Genomic DNA, 17,500 nt, shown 5'->3' on the forward strand with positions numbered 1-17,500 from the left:
TGGAGCTGCTGATGTGGGACTGACTGTGTTTGAGGGGATTCTCAAAGCAGTGTGTTACTCTTTACACACGCTGGCTTCAGCGTCTTCTTTAAGAACAAACGTGTGTGTGTGTGTGTGTGTGTGTGTGTGTGTGTGTTACCTGTACCCTTAGACTCAGACTGAAACACATTGAGCAACCGAGTGTCCTATGCTGATGCAGCTACGTTTGTGTTTAAGAATTTTATAGTAAAATGTGTGTAATAAAGATACTAAAATGTGTGTGTGTCGTCGTAACTGCCGTCGTAAATGTAGTAATGTGCAGAATTATATTGTGGCGATTAGTTTGGACAGTGTGTCTGGTTTCACCAATCAGAGTTGCCTTCAAACAAGCAACAACATCCTGTGTGTAGCATACCTGGTTGAATAACATCCTGTGTGTAACATAACTGGTTGTTAATAACATCCTGTGTGTAACATAACTGGTTGAATAACATCCTGTGTGTAACATAACTGGTTGTTAATAACATCCTGTGTGTAACATAACTGGTTGTTAATAACATCCTGTGTGTAACATAACTGGTTGAATAACATCCTGTGTGTAACATAACTGGTTGTTAATAACATCATGTGTGTAGCATAACTGGTTGTTAATAACATCCTGTGTGTAGCATAACTGGTTGTTAATAACATCCTGTGTGTAGCATACCTGGTTTGTTAATAACATCCTGTGTGTAGCATAACTGGTTGTTAATAACATCCTGTGTGTAGCATAACTGGTTGTTAATAACATCCTGTGTGTAGCATACCTGGTTTGTTAATAACATCCTGTGTGTGTAGCATAACTGGTTGTTAATAACATCCTGTGTGTAGCATAACTGGTTGTTAATAACATCCTGTGTGTAGCATACCTGGTTGTTAATAACATCCTGTGTGTAGCATACCTGGTTGTTAATAACATCCTGTGTGTAGCATAACTGGTTGTTAATAACATCCTGTGTGTAGCATAACTGGTTGTTAATAACATCCTGTGTGTAGCATAACTGGTTGAATAACATCCTGTGTGTAGCATAACTGGTTGTTAATAACATCCTGTGTGTAGCATAACTGGTTGTTAATAACATCCTGTGTGTAGCATAACTGGTTGTTAATAACATCCTGTGTGTAGCATAACTGGTTGTTAATAACATCCTGTGTGTAGCATAACTGGTTGTTAATAACATCCTGTGTGTAGCATAACTGGTTGTTAATAACATCCTGTGTGTAGCATAACTGGTTGTTAATAACATCCTGTGTGTAGCATAACTGGTTGTTAATAACATCCTGTGTGTAGCATAACTGGTTGAATAACATCCTGTGTGTAGCATAACTGGTTGTTAATAACATCCTGTGTGTAGCATACCTGGTTGTTAATAACATCCTGTGTGTAGCATAACTGGTTGTTAATAACATCCTGTGTGTAGAATACCTGGTTGTTAATAACATCCTGTGTGTAGCATAACTGGTTGTTAATAACATCCTGTGTGTAGCATACCTGGTTGTTAATAACATCCTGTGTGTAGCATACCTGGTTGTTAATAACATCCTGTGTGTAGCATACCTGGTTGTTAATAACATCCTGTGTGTAGCATAACTGGTTGAATAACATCCTGTGTGTAGCATACCTGGTTGTTAATAACATCCTGTGTGTAGCATACCTGGTTGTTAATAACATCCTGTGTGTAGCATACCTGGTTGTTAATAACATCCTGTGTGTAGCATACCTGGTTGTTAATAACATCCTGCGTGTAGCATAACTGGTTGTTAATAACATCCTGTGTGTAGCATACCTGGTTGTTGGCTCAGCTCTACTCTAACTGACTGTTTTCATAATGTCACAACGCACTGATAGTATTTATGTCCTTTAGATATTGTACATGAATGTGGACATAAATAAAGCATTTAAAATGTGTGTTCCTCTAGCTGGGAGGTGTTGAGGTTCCTGCTATCTAACCTGTGTGTGTGTGTGTGTGTGTGTGTGTGTGTGTGTGTGTGTGTGTGTGTGTGTGTGTGTGTGTGTGTGTGTGTGTGTGTGTGTGTGTGTGTGTGTGTGTGTGTGTGTGTGTGTGTGTGTGTGTGTGTGTGTGTGTGTGTGTGTGTGTGTGTGTGTGTGTGTGTGTGTGTGTGTGTGTGTGTGTGTGTGTGTGTGTGTGTAGCTGGGAGGTGTTGAGGTTCCTGCTGTCTAACCTGTGTGTGTGTGTGTGTGTGTGTGTGTGTGTGTGTGTGTGTGTGTGTGTGTGTGTGTGTGTGTGTGTGTGTGTGTGTGTAGCTGGGAGGTGTTGAGGTTCCTGCTGTCTAACCTGCGCTGGTGGATGGAGGAGTACCGCTTTGACGGCTTCAGGTTTGACGGCGTGACGTCCATGTTGTTCCACCACCACGGCATAGGTAACCTTTTAACCCTAACCCTAACCTCTGACCCCTAACCCTAACCCTTACATGTTATACCACCACCACGGCATAGGTAACTACACCCTTACAGAACCTTATAGACCCTTATAGAACCTTATAGAACCTTACAGAACCTTATAGATCCTTATAGAACCTTACAGAACCTTACAGAACCTTGTAGACCCTTATAGACCCTTATAGACCCTTAGGTAACATAGGCACAGCTGTTCTAGTGTTAAAGAAGAAGTAAGAACAATAAGGGACGTGTTTAAGAAGAGATAAAGTAGTAGAGTAGCAGTAGAGGGTATGGACACGTGGCTTGTTGATGTTGTGATTGAGTGTTCATCTCTCCCCTCTCCTCTCTCCCCTCTCCCATCTCTCCCCTCTCCTCTCTCCCCTCTCTCTCCTCTCTCCCCTCTCTCTCCTCTCTCTCCCCTCTCTCCCCTCTCTCTCCCCTCTCTCTCTCCTCTCTCCTCTCCCATCTCTCCTCTCTCTCCTCTCTCTCCCCTCTCTCTCTCCTCTCTCTCCCCTCTCTCTCTCCTCTCTCCCCTCTCTCTCCTCTCTCTCCTCTCTCTCCCCTCTCTCTCCCCTCTCTCCCCTCTCTCTCCTCTCTCCCCTCTATCTTCTCTCTCTCCCCTCTCTCCCCTCTCTCTCCCCTCTCTCTCTCCTCTCTCCTCTCCCATCTCTCCTCTCTCTCCTCTCTCTCCCCGCTCTCTCTCCTCTCTCTCCCCTCTCTCTCTCCTCTCTCCCCTCTCTCTCCTCTCTCCCCTCTCTCCCCCCTCTCTCTCCCCTCTCTCCCCTCTCTCTCCCCTCTCTCTCTCCTCTCTCTCTCTCCCCTCTCTCCCCTCTCTCTCCTCTCTCCCCTCTCTCCCCTCTCTCTCTCCTCTCTCCCCTCTCTCTCCCCTCTCTCTCCCCTCTCTCTCTCCCCTCTCTCTCTCCCCTCTCCCCCCTCAGGCCCTGGGTTCTCGGGGGATTACTCGGAGTACTTTGGCCTCCAGGTGGACGAGGACTCCCTGACCTACCTGATGGTGGCCAACCACATCCTGCACACCCTGTACCCAGACTGCATCACCATCGCAGAGGTAAGACAGCCTGTACCCAGAATGCATCACCATCGCAGAGGTAAGACAGCCTGTACCCAGAATGCATCACCATCGCAGAGGTAAGACAGCCTGTACCCAGAATGCATCACCATCGCAGAGGTAAGACAGCCTGTACCCAGAATGCATCACCATCGCAGAGGTAAGACAGCCTGTACCCAGAATGCATCACCATCGCAGAGGTAAGACAGCCTGTACCCAGAATGCATCACCATCGCAGAGGTAACACGCCCATCCACCACCTCAGGATCAGAAGCGGTTTTATCACATCGACGTTGTTGCAGCCCTAGTACAGATGTGTGTGTGTGTGTGTGTGTGTCCAGGATGTGTCGGGGATGCCAGCTCTGTGTCGCTCCGTGTCTGAGGGAGGATGTGGGTTCGACTACCGGCTGGCCATGGCCATACCTGACAAATGGATCCAGGTGAGACACCTCTACTCTGACCTGTTAACACTTTACTCTAACCCTTACTGTTAACACTCTACTCTCTACTCTACCCTAACCCTTACTGTTAACACTCTACTCTAATCCTTAACACACTCTACTCTCTACTCTAAATGGACTACACTTATATAGCGCCTTTATCCAAAGCGCTTTACAACGGCCTCTCATTCACCCATTCACACACACATTCACACACCAATGGCAGCAAGCTGCCATGCAAGGCGCCGGCCCGCTCACTGGGAGCAATTTGGGATTCAGTGTCTTGCCCAAGGACACTTCGACATGTGGCCAGCCGGGGCTCGAACCGCCGATCTGCCAACCTTGTGATCATTAGATGGCAGCTCTACCTCCTGCGTCACAGCCGCCCCTAAACACTTTATGATTTATGATTATCAGTGTTGCAGTTCATGCAGTTCCTCTAAGCTTAAGAGAAGAAGGGAAGGCTTCCACAGTGGTGAAGGTTGTCTAGTCTCTGGTCTGGGGTCAGATTCAGACTCTAGCTTTTAATGTTTTCTTACTAAAGTGTAGATAATTCATCAAAGGGCTGTTCTTTTCTTTCTGTTTACGTTTCTTAAAGCAGCTTTCCTCTTCCCTCTGGGCTGAAGGTTAGGAGCTCAGGACAACCCACAGCTCTGTGTGGAAGTCAATCCATGTTTGCAATATTTGCTTTCTAGACGGTAGTGGAGTGCAGAAAGCAAGTTGCATAGTCTATATAACACACAAATATGATCTGGTATTCTCTCTCATGGTGTTTGTTTGGTGGTTCAGAGCACAGGGGTGTGTTGGTCGCCTCAGGCCATGTGAGAGACAGACACAGAGGGAAGGATGGCTGAGCTGATGTTACTGAGCTGACCATGGTCAGGCTGGGGAAAGGCACAGGACAAGACAGGACTTTGTTAACACTAGCCGTGTCTATGTTACCTACTATAAGAGTTTAACACTAGAACAGCGTGTCTATGTTACCTACTATAAGAGTTTAACACTAGAACAGCCGTGTCTATGTTACCTACTATAAGAGTTTAACACTAGAACAGCCGTGTCTATGTTACCTACTATAAGAGTTTAACACTAGAACAGCCATGTGTGTGTTACCTACTATAAGAGTTTAACACTAGAACAGCCGTGTCTATGTTACCTACTATAAGAGTTTAACACTAGAACAGCCATGTGTGTGTTACCTACTATAAGAGTTTAACACTAGAACAGCCGTGTCTATGTTACCTACTATAAGAGTTTAACACTAGAACAGCCGTGTCTATGTTACCTACTATAAGAGTTTAACACTAGAACAGCCGTGTCTGTGTTACCTACTATAAGAGTTTAACACAAGAACAGCTGTGTCTATGTTACCTACTATAAGAGTTTAACACTAGAACAGCTGTGTCTATGTTACCTACTATAAGAGTTTAACACTAGAACAGCCGTGTCTATGTTACCTACTATAAGAGTTTAACACTAGAACAGCCGTGTCTATGTTACCTACTATAATAGTTTAACACTAGAACAGCCGTGTCTATAAGATATAAGAGTTTAACACTAGAACAGCCGTGTTACCTACTATAAGAGCCGCCTCGGGGGTCAAATTACCATAGTCTTTACAATGGAAAGCTGCTATTTGCACACAATGACCACTAGTTGCCTGGCTTGTAAATTAGCCTGTCTGCTACACCAAAAAACTGCAAAATATCTTCATACTAGCTTATCCTGATGTGATTTAGAAAATGTAAGGATACTGGGTGGTAGAACACCATAGCCTATCTAGGAAAAGTCATGAAAGGAGGGTCCTGAAAATTTGATCCAGTGCAAAGATATTCAAAAGAAAATACTCACAGGGTCAAATACCCATGGCTGTTCTAGTGTTAATTATTTATTTATTTTTCTATCAAGGATATTTGATACACAACAATATTTCCTGTGGAAGCAGAGCAGAGAAGGGTGGGGGGTGAGGGGAGGGGAGGGTGAGGTGAGGGGGGGGAGGGTGAGGGGAGGGGAGGGGGTGAGGGGAGGGTGAGGTAAGGGGAGGGTGTGAGGGTGTGAGGGTCATCCATTGATTTCCGGAGAGTTCCTGTTCCCAGCAGGGACTTGTACAGTCAACAACAGCAGCTCACTCACCCATGTCTACCCTCCTGTGGCCTCTCTAGGCTGTTGAAGGATTTAGCTCGTCGTTTGAATAAAGATCGACACTACAATTATCAATGTATATTTACCGTGCAACGTGAAAGCTTTGGTAGATGTTATTCATAAGGGCCATCTTTTGCAGCTGAAACGATTTTAGATATCTTGAAATCTCCCTGTGTATGTATGTATGTGGGATGTGTGTGTGTGTGTGTGTGTGTGTGTGTGTGTGTGTGTGTGTGTGTGTGTGTGTGTGTGTGTGTGTGTGTGTGTGTGTGTGTGTGGATGTGTTTGGGGAGGCTGGCTCGTGTCTAGGCTGTTTTTGTTGTTGGGGACACTTCAACACTTCAACTCCAACCATCACATCACCATCGTTTATCCTCACTGATCGGTGTTTATACACTTACAGTATTCAGTATTCATATTAATTTTCCATCTCGTTGGCAATGTCTCTCTGTGCTTTTGTGATTGTGAATGCGCCATATTCCTGTGAAAGCAAACACATGTTTGTGGGAGAACAGACAAGGGGATCTCTCTGGGGTTTGGAACGTGTCTGTTTGGATTAGCTAGGATGTTCCTGATGCTGAATCATGTCTTTGTTGCTATGGAGACGTTAGAGTCATGTCCTCCTCTGTTCCTCCGTGGCTACGGAGACGTTAGGGAACAGAGATATGAAAGGGATCAGATGCCAGTGGTAATGTGGAAGCTGACGGGACCTGGCTAACTGACAGGATCTGGCTAACTGACACCCACATGACAGCTTGCCACTTTCTTGCGCAAAAAACAATCGTGTAACTGGCTTGAGCTCTGCACGATGGTGTGTTTTGGAGTCTAATGTTGTGGCAGAATGTTCTTTTCAAGGTACTGTGTACTCGCTGTGAGCCTATGTTTTTTTACATCTTTCCCTCCATTGAAACTTTAGATACTTTGACTTTATTGAGGCTAGTAGAAGAGATGTAGAGCCCCTGACCTGCGCTCTGCGTGTGTTCACTCTGGCCGCTGTGTTCTCTGTCTCCATGGGAGACGCCGTGCATCTTTAATCAAGTCTGCATCGCACAGCGGTGAGTCTCAGTCAATAGCAGAGTGGAGCTGACTGCACACACACACACACACACACACACACACACACACACACACACACACGGCGTGACCTTGGCTAGCCATGCTTGGCTAGTCGGACAGCGAGCTGCGTGTGCTACCGCTGAGACCCAACCTCCTTGACGCCTTAGTTACCAAACGGTCCAGGGTGATCAGATCAAGGGGAGGGCCGGTCACGCCTTTGGAGTGCGTTACGCTTCTGCCTTTTGCTTTCCAAACAAACAAACATGGCTAGTTGTGGATGCAATATTAATGTGAGGAATAGTTCTTCTTCTGTGGTTGTTTTTGTTTTTGAATTATTTGTGTTGCTTCCCCCGAGGAGACGATGTGAATCGTGGATCCGGAGGGAGGGAGGGCGGGAGGGAGGGAGGGAGGGCGGGAGGGAGGGAGGGCGGGAGGGAGGGAGGGAGGGAGGGAGGGCGGGAGGGAGGGAGGGAGGGAGGGAGGGAGGGCGGGCGGGCGGGCGGGTGGGAGGGTGGGAGGGCGGCCGGCCAGGCGGGGTGGCATCAGCGGTGTGTATTCATGGTGTGTATTCATGGTGTGTATTCATGCGTGCTGGTTGGTTCAGCTGGGAGGCGGGGTGTGTTGTGGTGTGTGGACGCAGACAGGAGGGACAAACTAGCGTGTCTTCAGGGCTAGCCTAGCTTCTCTCCTCCTAGCCTAGCGTCTCTCCTCCTAGCCTAGCTTCTCTCCTCCTATCCTAGCTTCTCTCCTCCTAGCCTAGCTTCTCTCCTCCTAGCCTAGCTTCTCTCCTCCTAGCCTAGCTTCTCTCCTCCTAGCCTAGCGTCTCTCCTCCTAGCCTAGCTTCTCTCCTCCTAGCCTAGCTTCTCTCCTCCTAGCCTAGCTTCTCTCCTCCTAGCCTAGCGTCTCTCCTCACACAGCCTCCTCACACAGCGAGATCTGAATGTGCCGAGGTGGAGTTCCCTGTGTGTGTGTGTGTGTGTGTCCCTCTCTCCCTCTCTCTCTCCCACTCTCCTGAGTGGCCCCTCTCTAACCCTTCTCCTCCTCTAGTCCTTCCTAACTATCACCATCTCTCCATCTCTCCATCGCTCCATCTCTCCATCTCTCCATCCTGTCTAATTGAAGTTAGTTTGTGTAACAGGATTTAACCCTGCTGGCCTGTTCTCCTGCCCCTCACCCCCCCAACATAACAACCCTTCACTTAATATCCCATAATGAGCTCCAGGCCCCCTGCCAGCCAGGGTGGGAGATGGCCCTAACCCTGGTTTACTTAAGGAGGTGTGTTTAGTTCTTCATTACAAGCCAGGAAGGTCTCTCTCTCTCTCTTTCTCACCCTTACTGCCCCCCGCTAACAGCAGCGGTTCTACCTCTTCCTGCTTTGTTCTATTAGCTAATTGCTCTCTACGGGCCTCTCTCTCTCTGCAGCACGTTAACCAGGAGAGCAGCGTAATGTAGATATGGTCTAGTTCAGCTGGGGTATTACAGGAGAGCAGGGGTATGTAGATATGGTCTAGTTCAGCTGGGGTATTACAGGAGAGCAGGGGTATGTAGATATGGTCTAGTTCAGCTGGGGTATTACAGGAGAGCAGGAGTATGTAGATATGGTCTAGTTCAGCTGGGGTATTACAGGAGAGCAGGTGTATGTAGATATGGTCTAGTTCAGCTGGGGTATTACAGGAGAGCAGGAGTATGTAGATATGGTCTAGTTCAGCTGGGGTATTACAGGAGAGCAGGTGTATGTAGATATGGTCTAGTTCAGCTGGGGTATTACAGGAGAGCAGGGGTATGTAGATATGGTCTAGTTCAGCTGGGGTATTACAGGAGAGCAGGTGTATGTAGATATGGTCTAGTTCAGCTGGGGTATTACAGGAGAGCAGGAGTATGTAGATATGGTCTAGTTCAGCTGGGGTATTACAGGAGAGCAGGGGTATGTAGATATGGTCTAGTTCAGCTGGGGTATTACAGGAGAGCAGGTGTATGTAGATATGGTCTAGTTCAGCTGGGGTATTACAGGAGAGCAGGAGTATGTAGATATGGTCTAGTTCAGCTGGGGTATTACAGGAGAGCAGGAGTATGTAGATATGGTCTAGTTCAGCTGGGGTATTATAGAGCAGGGGTATGTAGATATGGTCTAGTTCAGCTGGGGTATTATAGAGCAGGGGTATGTAGATACTGGTCTAGTTCAGCTGGGGTATTACAGGAGAGCAGGAGTATGTAGATATGGTCTAGTTCAGCTGGCGTATTACAGGAGAGCAGGGGTATGTAGCAGTGGCGGCTGGCCAATAGAGGGCGCTAGGGCGCCGCCCCCACCTTCACTTCCTAGTTGCGACTTGTAAAAGTTTTTAAAAAAATAAACATTGTTTATTCACAAAATGCGGCTGATATTCTGTCGGCGCCTATCAGCATTCATTAAAAATCCTCCAATACAATAAACATTTTATCTGTGTGTGTGTAAAATTCACTGAAAATACATAGGGGAGGAGTCGGGACGCCGGCCGAATGCAAGTCTATGGCACTGCAAATACTTTTGGCTTACACGTGAGCTGTAGCAGCGCTCCAATTGGCTATCTCCTATTTCTCGGTCGGGGCGCAAAAAGCGCCCTGAGCATGCGCAGATTATAGGCTTACCTAGGCTGCAGCCTAGGGCCACTACCACTAGGGGTAGTAATTTTTTTTAAAAATGCCCTGAATATCCCTGAATATCCGGTTGTTAAGTCTGACGTCAAACGTGACGTTTTGCAATTTCCGGGTCTAAACCAGAAATTCTCCGCACCAGAATACCAGTGTACTACAGCGGTAGAATGACAGTTTAATCATTTTTTAGACTCGGATCTATTCATACAACAAGGGACACAGCACTTTCCCGTTTTCCCCATATTGTCAGGGTATTTGAGCCTCGGAAAAGCGCTATATACAGTACAGGCCAAAAGTTTGGACACACCTTCTCATTCAATGTGTTTCCTTTATTTTCATGACTATTTACATTGTAGATTCTCACTGAAGGCATCAAAACTATGAATGAACACATGTGGAATGATGTACTTAACAAAAAAGTGTGAAATAACTCTAAATATGTCTTAGATTTTAGATTCCTCAAAGTAGCCACCCTTTGCTTTTTTGTTGTTAATAAAATAATTTGTTGTTGTTGTTAATAAAATATATAATAATAATATTATATATATAATAACATATTATTATTAACACATATTATATTTAATATTATTATTATATATTTTATTAACAACAAAAAAGCAAAGGGTGGCTACTTTGAGGAATCTAAAATATAAGACATATTTAGAGTTATTTCACACTTTATTGTTAAATACATAATTCCTATGTGTTCATTCATAGTTTTGATGCCTTCAGTGAGAATCTACAATGTACCAAATAGTCATGAAAATAAAGGAAACGCATTGAATGAGAAGGTGTGTCCAAACGTTTGGCCTGTACTGTAAATATAATTAATTATTATTATTATTGCGGCATTTCGAAGACAGCGCCTCAGCCAACTTTGGACCCGAAAACACGTTGCGACTTAACAATCGATATTCGGACAGACAACAGGAGAGGAGAGCAACAGACAGACAACAGGAGAGGAGAGCAACAGAGAGACAGAACTGAGGTGAGGTGAGCAACAGAGATAGTTCAGGATGATAACAAACAGTTAAGTATGACAGAGACAACTAATAGAAAGACAACTGTATGATTATAGAGTTTACATGTTCAAGGAAATATTGTATGATAATAGAAAGGTACACTTTAATTTAATTAAAGAAGTAACAAAGAACACATTTATTATCACAATTGCATTGTGTTCCATGTCTTTCTCCATTTGAATAAATAATGCCTAGTTGAATGGCTAAACAAGACAACTGTCTGGACAGTACTACATATATTCTCATGCTAAAATCGACTGTAAATCCAGATTTTAAAGTTGATATTCTTCCCCGTGGAGCATGCCCCCATAACCTGTGCCCCACCCAAAATGTTTAGCACCAGCCGCCACTGGTATGTAGATATGGTCTAGTTGAGCTGGGGTATTACAGAGCAGGAGTATGTAGATATGGTCTAGTTCAGCTGGGGTATTACAGGAGAGCAGGGGTATGTAGATATGGTCTAGTTCAGCTGGGGTATTACCGGAGAGCAGGAGTATGTAGATATGGTCTAGTTCAGCTGGGGTATTACAGGAGAGCAGGGGTATGTAGATATGGTCTAGTTCAGCTGGGGTATTACCGGAGAGCAGGAGTATGTAGATATGGTCTAGTTCAGCTGGGGTATTACAGGAGAGCAGGGGTATGTAGATATGGTCTAGTTCAGCTGGGGTATTACAGGTGAGCAGGGGTATGTAGATACTGGTCTAGTTCAGCTGGGGTATTACAGGAGAGCAGGGGTATGTAGATACTGGTCTAGTTCAGCTAGGGGTATTACAGGAGAGCAGGGGTATGTAGATATGGTCTAGTTCAGCTGGGGTATTACAGGAGAGCAGGGGTATGTAGATACTGGTCTAGTTCAGCTGGGGTATTACAGAGCAGGGGTATGTAGATACTGGTCTAGTTCAGCTGGGGTATTACAGGAGAGCAGGGGTATGTAGATACTGGTCTAGTTCAGCTGGGGTATTACAGGAGAGCAGGGGTATGTAGATACTGGTCTAGTTCAGCTGGGGTATTATAGAGCAGGAGTATTACAGAGCAGGGGTATGTAGATATGGTCTAGTTCAGCTGGGGTATTACAGGAGAGCAGGGGTATGTAGATATGGTCTAGTTCAGCTGGGGTATTACAGGAGAGCAGGGGTACGTAGATATGGTCTAGTTCAGCTGGGGTATTACAGGAGAGCAGGGGTATGTAGATATGGTCTAGTTCAGCTGGGGTATTACAGGAGAGCAGGGGTATGTAGATATGGTCTAGTTCAGCTGGGGTATTACAGGGGAAGCTGGGAGGTGAGGGAGAGGAGATGGAAGCCCGAGGCAAGTACATTTGCGTTGGCAGGAAGTTCATTAGTCTCTCTCTCTCTCAGAATGTTTTAAACATACCCCCTGGATTTCAGGGCTCCAACAATATTGGGAAAAGTCATATAGTAGCCTACCAGTCAGACGTTTGGACACACCTTCTCATTCAGTGGCTTGTCTTTATGTGTTATTGTTTCTTTCTACATTGTAAATTAATACTGAAGACATCAAAACTATGAAAGAACTCATAACAAAGAATGATAAAAGCAGTTTAAGCTTTAAGCCATAAGCTGGTTTAGTGCTTCTCTCTGTGTTCAATTCTTTTCTGTTTCCTGTGTCATTCCACTGTATTGCACACAGCTTGTTTATGGATTGGAATGTAATTATGTTTTTATCTGTGTAGTTTTATAGAGTTAATACCAAAGTCTGCTCTACACTTCATGTTAATAGCTGCAATGGAAATCTGTTGAAAATTAAAACAAATTGTTGATACGTGTTCAATACGTATTTTCCCCACTGTATATGAAAGTAGCCTAGTGTATAACTGTGCATGTAAATGGTAAATGGACTGCACTTATATAGACTGACTTATATAGACTGACTTATATCCAAACTTTATCCAAAGCGCTTTACAACGGCCTCTCATTCACCCGTTCACACACACATTCACACACCAATGGCGGCAACCTACCATGCAAGGCGCCGGCCCCGCTCACTGGGAGCAATTTGGGGTTCAGTGTCTTGCCCAAGGACACCTCGACATGTGGCCAGCCGGGGCTCGAACCGCCGATTATTATACCTTATTATACCTGTTGTTATACTATTATACCTTATTCTACCTGTCTTTTATACTATTCTACCTGATTCTACCTGTTATTATGATTGTGATGTGTTATTCTGATTGTGATGTGTTATTATGATTGTGATGTGTTATTATGATTGTGTTGTGTTATTCTGATTGTGATGTGTTATTATGATTGTGTTGTGTTATTATGATTGTGATGTGTTATTATGATTGTGATGTGTTATTATGATTGTGATGTGTTATTATGATTGTGTTGTGTTATTATGATTGTGATGTGATATTATGATTGTGATGTGTTATTATGATTGTGTTGTGTTATTATGATTGTGATGTGTTATTATGATTGTGATGTGTTATTATGATTGTGATGTGTTATTATGACTGTGTTGTGTCAGATCATAAAGGAGCAGCAGGACGAGCAGTGGGACATGGGGAACATCGTCTACACGCTGACCAACCGACGCCAGGGGGAGAAGTGCATCGCCTACGCTGAGAGCCACGACCAGGTAACCCTCCCTCCCTCCCTCTCTCTCTCTCTCTCTCTCTCTCCTCCCTCCTCCCTCCTCCCTCCTCCCTCCCTACGCTGAGAGCCACGACCAGGTACCCCTCCCTCCCTCCCTCTCTCTCTCTCTCTCTTTCTCCTCCCTCCTCCCTCCCTCCCTCCTCCCTCCTCCCTCCCTCCTCCCTCCCTACGCTGAGAGCCACGACCAGGTGAACCTCCCTCCCTCTCCCTCCCTCCCTCTCTCTCCCTCCCTCCCTCTCCCTCCCTCCCTACGCTGAGAGCCACGACCAGGTAACCTCCCTCCCTCTCTCCCTCCCTACGCTGAGAGCCACGACCAGGTACCCCTACCTCCCTCCCTCTCTCTCTCTCTCTCTCTCTCTCTCTCTCTCTCTCTCTCTCTCTCTCTCTCTCTCTCTCTCCCTCCCTCCTCCCTCCCTACGCTGAGAGCCACGACCAGGTACCCCTACCTACCTCCCTCCCTCTCTCTCTCTCTCTCTCTCTCTCTCTCTCTCTCCCTCCCTCCCTCCTCCCTCCCTACGCTGAGAGCCATGACCAGGTACCCCAACCTCCCTCCCTCTCTCTCCCTCTCTCTCTCCCCCCTCCCTACGCTGAGAGCCATGACCAGGTAACCCAACCTCCCTCCCTCCCTCTCTCTCTCTCTCTCTCTCTCTCTCTCTCTCTCTCTCTCTCCCTCTCTCTCTCCCTCCTCCCTCCCTCTCTCTCCCTCCTCCATCCCCCTCCCTACGCTGAGAGCCACGACCAGGTACCCCAACCTCCCTCCCTCTCTCTCTCCCACTCGTGGAAATGTATTCACATTTTTCGAAAGAAAAGTCTGATCATTACATCAGATCCCGACATGAGGACCAAAGCATTAGAACGTGACACACATGACTCCTGTCTTCTCCCTGTATGACTCAGGCCCTGGTAGGTGATAAGACGCTGGCGTTCTGGCTGATGGACCAGCAGATGTACACCAACATGTCGTCCCTGACCCCGCTGACCCCCGTCATCGACCGCGGCCTGCAGCTGCACAAGATGATCCGCCTGCTCACCCAGGGCCTGGGCGGGGAGGGGTACCTCAACTTCATAGGTGAGGGGGGGAGGGGTACCTCAACTTCATAGGTGAGGGGGGGAGGGGTACCTCAACTTCATAGGTGAGTCACCTGGGGGGGAGGGCTACCTCAACTTCATAGGTGAGGGGGGGGGGAGGGGTACCTCAACTTCATAGGTGAGTCGGGGGGCAGGGGGGAGGGCTACCTCAACTTCATAGGTGAGTCACCTGGGGGGGGGGCTACCTCAACTTCATTGGTGAGTCACTGGGGGGGAGGGGGGGAGGGCTACCTCAACTTCATAGGTGAGTCACCTGCAGAGGAGAAGGGGGAGATAAGGAGAGGAGGAGGAGAGAAAGAGGAGAGGAGGAGGAGGAGGAGGAGGAGATGAAGAGAGGAGAAATTAGTTCAGTCAGATCAAATGTGTGATCCAGTGGTTGGAAGTGAGCTTTTATGACGTGGCAGCACAGGTTTGAAACCACCCGCCACTTTCTATCCTGTATCCCCCCTTCATCTGCTGCCTTCTCTCTCTCTCTCTGTCTCTGTCTCTCTCTCTCTCTGTCTATGTCTCTCTCTCTTTCTCTCTCTGTCTCTGTCTCCCTCTCTCTGTCTCTGTCTCTCTCTCTCTCTTTCTCTCTCTCCATCTCTCTCTTTCTCTCTCTTTCTCTCTCTCCATCTCTCTCCATCTCTCTCTCTCTCTCCATCTCTCTCTCTGTCTCTCTCTCTCTCTCTCTCTCTGTCTCTGTCTCTCTCTCTTTCTCTCTCTGTCTCTCTCTGTCTCTGTCTCTCTCTTTCTCTCTCTCAATCTCTCTTTCTCTCTCTCCATCTCTACTCCAGTATCTCCCTTCTGTCTCAGTTTAGTAAAAAAAGATCAATTAGATCAAATAAAATACTCATGTTTGTGTCTCTGGGCTTGCTGGTAAGAATAATAAAGCAGTGTTAGTTTATGATGTTGGCACATGTCGCTCAACTGGAGGTCTCCGTGCTGCTGTAGCCTGATAGACAACACGCAGCAGACATGTAGCAGCCATCCACAGAGCTACAGCTCTCCCTAGTGGTCAGGTGGTCTACCCACGCTGTCAGAGGCCAGGCAAATGTCTACTCTACCCAACCAATCACAACAGAGACGGTGAACAGACTCTGGTCTGCCACAGATGTTCTGCATCTTAACCTGTTATCATGAAGGGATGTGATATACTTTACTGTATACAGGGTTCCCGCGCTGGTCTTAAAAAGCCTTGAAGTCTAAAATCCAGCAATTCGATTTATAAGGCCTAAAAAGGTCCCAAGTTTCAGTTATTAGGTCTAAAAAAATTGATTAGCTTTGTCCTGCAACGACACGTCAACTCCTCTGGTCTGACAACCTCAGTGTGTTCAAGGAAAAAATACCCCCCACACACACACTGTCATACACACACACACACACACACACACACACACTGTCACACACATACTGTCATACACAGACACACACGCGCACACACACACACACACACACACACACACACACACACACTGTCATACTCATCCACACACACTCACACACTGTCATACACAGACACACACACACACACACACACACACACACAGTGTCATACACAGACACACACACACACACACACTGTCATACACAGACACATACTCATCCACACACTGTCTCACATGGACGCACACGCGCACACACACACACACACACCCATACACACACACACACACACACACACAAACACTTGTTTATTCTACATGATTAGCCAGTAGTTGTGAGTTCCTAAGTTAGAGGTGTGAAGTTAAGAGAACAGGAGAAAGTGTGTAGGAGGCAGAGAGAACCTGGTCTCTCTGAGCTGCTGTCCAGCTGACTAAACACTCGGCCTATTATTTCTGTACAACACAAGGATCTCACTAATTTCCCCCGGGCACCACGGTCCAGTGTGGCTGTGTGCACTTCGCTAGGCTAGCAGGCAGCAGCATTACCCAACTGCTTAAGCAAAGCAAAACAAAAACAAAAAAACTGTAAGTAAATAGGAGAGAGACGCTGTGTCCCTGGGTGGACGGACGCAGAGACGTTTATCTCAGCAGGACTGAGGAGGACAGACTGTTTGAGCCAGAGAATCAATCTGAGCTGCCTGCCTCGCCGTACAGAAAGCCTGTCTATCTACTCACCACCACACACCAACACCGTGAAGCACACTGTCAGGACACTGATCTTGTCCCGCTGAACACAGCCTATAACAGAATCTGCAGATTTGTCCTTGGTTGTCCTTTTCTCACTCACCATTGCAACATGTATCAGGCACTCAAATTTCCATCTCCTTATGTAAGAAGACACATGCACATGCACACATCAAATCCATCACATCTTTTGTTAGTTTTAAGCATGCACTGTCTTCTTACCTTTTGACTGATTGTTCGTGTTTCCTTTGAATTTGTCACCACTTACATGTACACCTATTAAGTTTATTGTAAAGTGTAGTATGTATATTATTGTATGGAGATCCGCCTTCCCTTGTTCTGGTATCCATTTTGGTCATGTTATGGTTGTGATGTTCTCAATGTTTTCAACTGGCAATGTGTGTTGTTGTTTGTCTCCTGTCTGTGTTTTGTCATGTGTGTGTCTTTTATTGTTTATCCTGTTCTTATGTAATATGTAATGATTATGTATTATGCAATATGTATTATTATATTTGTATTGTATTGTATTATTGTATTGTATTATTGTATTATGATGTATTATGCTTTATGTGTTGTAACTTAGGACCCCCTCGAAAACGAGATGGTTCATCTCAAGGGGTTTCATCCTAATAAAAGAAATTTACAACACAGAGAGAGAGAGACACAGAGAGAGAGCGCCAGGGTGTGAGAGGCTGGAGGATGGAGACAGTAAAGGTTGTGGGAGTGTCGTTGACATTAGAAGCAGAGAGAGTTAGCGGCGTTAGCGGTTAGCTGTGATGAAACGCCTGGGTGGGTTCTATCATCACATCCTGAAATGTGATCGAGTGCAAAGATAGAACACTACTACTATTATTATTTGTATTCTGTCTCTCTGTACACGTTGCCAGGTAGGTAATGAGTTCTCTGTCC

The 17,500-nt window shown here is 46.1% G+C and overlaps 1 protein-coding gene across 1 annotated transcript in view; it reads left to right on the top strand.

The window, feature by feature from the left end:
- gbe1b (glucan (1,4-alpha-), branching enzyme 1b) overlaps positions 1-17,500 on the top strand; it is a 70,108-nt gene that overhangs the window by 42,523 nt on the left and 10,085 nt on the right. Inside the window, exons 8-12 of the mRNA XM_080548906.1 lie at positions 2,285-2,400; positions 3,358-3,485; positions 3,827-3,925; positions 13,267-13,377; positions 14,292-14,463. Of these exons, the coding sequence (XP_080405032.1) occupies positions 2,285-2,400; positions 3,358-3,485; positions 3,827-3,925; positions 13,267-13,377; positions 14,292-14,463 (626 nt within the window). The remainder of the gene's footprint in view (positions 1-2,284; positions 2,401-3,357; positions 3,486-3,826; positions 3,926-13,266; positions 13,378-14,291; positions 14,464-17,500) is intronic.

The sequence above is a fragment of the Nansenia antarctica genome (genome assembly GCF_963989245.1).
Source record: "Nansenia antarctica genome assembly, chromosome: 1".
NCBI lineage: Eukaryota > Metazoa > Chordata > Actinopteri > Argentiniformes > Microstomatidae > Nansenia > Nansenia antarctica.